This window comes from Sphaeroforma arctica (genome assembly GCF_001186125.1).
Source record: "Sphaeroforma arctica JP610 unplaced genomic scaffold supercont1.5964, whole genome shotgun sequence".
Taxonomy (NCBI): Eukaryota; class Ichthyosporea; order Ichthyophonida; genus Sphaeroforma; species Sphaeroforma arctica.
In genome coordinates, this window is record NW_014034594.1 from 1 (window position 1) to 1,793 (window position 1,793).

The 1,793-nt window shown below is 39.7% G+C and overlaps 1 protein-coding gene across 1 annotated transcript; it reads left to right on the forward strand.

Moving 5' to 3' along the window:
- Positions 1-191: 191 nt before the first annotated feature.
- On the forward strand, positions 192-420 carry SARC_15340 (hypothetical protein; the record flags this gene model as incomplete). The annotated part of the gene is made up of 1 exon (XM_014290538.1): positions 192-420. A coding segment is annotated over one exon (229 nt), but the record flags the coding sequence as incomplete, so codon positions are not given.
- Between the last annotated feature and the right edge of the window lie 1,373 nt (positions 421-1,793).

The window sequence follows — 1,793 nt, forward strand, 5'->3', positions numbered from 1 at the left end:
GTATGTATGTGTGTGTATGTATGTATGTATGTATGTATGTATGTATGCATGTATGTATGTTCGCATATATATATATATATAAATATATATATATGTATATATATGTATATTTGTTCATACACACATTTATACTCACACGTGTAGGTGGTAAAACCGTTGGAGTGGACACCATCGAAATAGGCCTGCAAGCGATGAAGCTGTTTACCTCGTGTGTAGTTCCTGCGAACGGCAATGCGCAGAATAAGTCGACAGCTAATGAGAATGCGGCAACGGAAACTTCCGCTGAATCGACTAATGAAAACACAGAGAATTCCTCTCGTGATAGTGAGTTGGCAGGTGTTCAAATGAGGCACCAAAAAGACGGCAGTGGACAATTATCGAGGACCACACAGAGCGGGACTTCTGGATCTCCTGATGAAGGTGGGTAAGGTGATGTAGGTATACGTTTATGAGGTTGTTTTAGAGTTTGTATGATTGTATGTACGAAATGTACTTATGAAAAGTTTTTATGAGTACGTCTCCTTATGTCCGTATACTGGATATATATATCAGAGTATATCTGAGTGCGTTTCTTATGTACGTATACTGGATTTACTTATCAGAGTATGTGCGTACGTCTTCTATGTACATGTACTGAATATACTTATCCGAGGATATGAGGGTACGTATTTGTATGGACTTATACTAACATGCACTTCTCAGAGTATATGTTGGTATATTTTTATTGTCTGAATGTGCTTCTGATTGCAATTCGTTGGAGCCAATTCAAATATAGGAATTCTATTTATAGATCACCGAGAGACCGCAAAACCGCAAGTGACAGTACGCAACTTGTTGCGTTTAAAGCAGAAGTATTAGTGAGACTTCATCTACTGTGGAGTGTACACTACTCACGCCAACCAAGCAGAGCCAATAAAAATGTACGCATTCTATTTATAGACCCACTACGAAACCGCAGAACCGCAACCTTTTGCGGTCGAAGCGACCAATACAGTGGAGATTGAGCCGAGTGTGCGGTGCAAACCACTATACACAAACTTTTCACAATACACAAACTAAGCGGAGCCCCACTCAATATATGCATTCTATTTATAGACCACCACGAAACCGCAAAACCGCAAACGAATATACCACAAACTCTTGCGGTTGAGGCGACCAACACAGTGGAGATTGAGCCGAGTGTGGGGTATAAGATGCATCACCTGGGATCCATCATGCGACAGGCCACGCTGAGTCTCAACGTTCGCAGGCGGCTGACGCGTGAGGGAACACCCGAGGTAGGTAACGGGGTTTTAGGGTTTTAACGGTGACACTATATTGACATGTGACAGGATGAGGTGTCGTTTGTCGTCCCACACTTCAGGGTGAAGTGGGGATATCCAGGGTAGGTACATGTGACACTATTATGACACTATTTGTACAGTGACACTGTTTTGACGCGTGCAATTGGGGTGCATGTCACGACTATCTGAATGTCCACAAACGAGTACATAACGTGATATAGATACTTATTGACATACACGTACATATAGTTGTACCGTATTCATTTGTATAAATGTATATATCTATAGTGAATATTATGTCTTTATACACCGATATAATATACATGTGTATTTATACTGGTTATTGTACCCTATTTTTTATCTCCCATCTCACACGTACATATATCCACACGGTATATATATATCTATATATATATACATATACATATACATATACATATACATATATATATATATATACAAAGACACATACATAATACACTCAACAAACACACACACACACACACACAC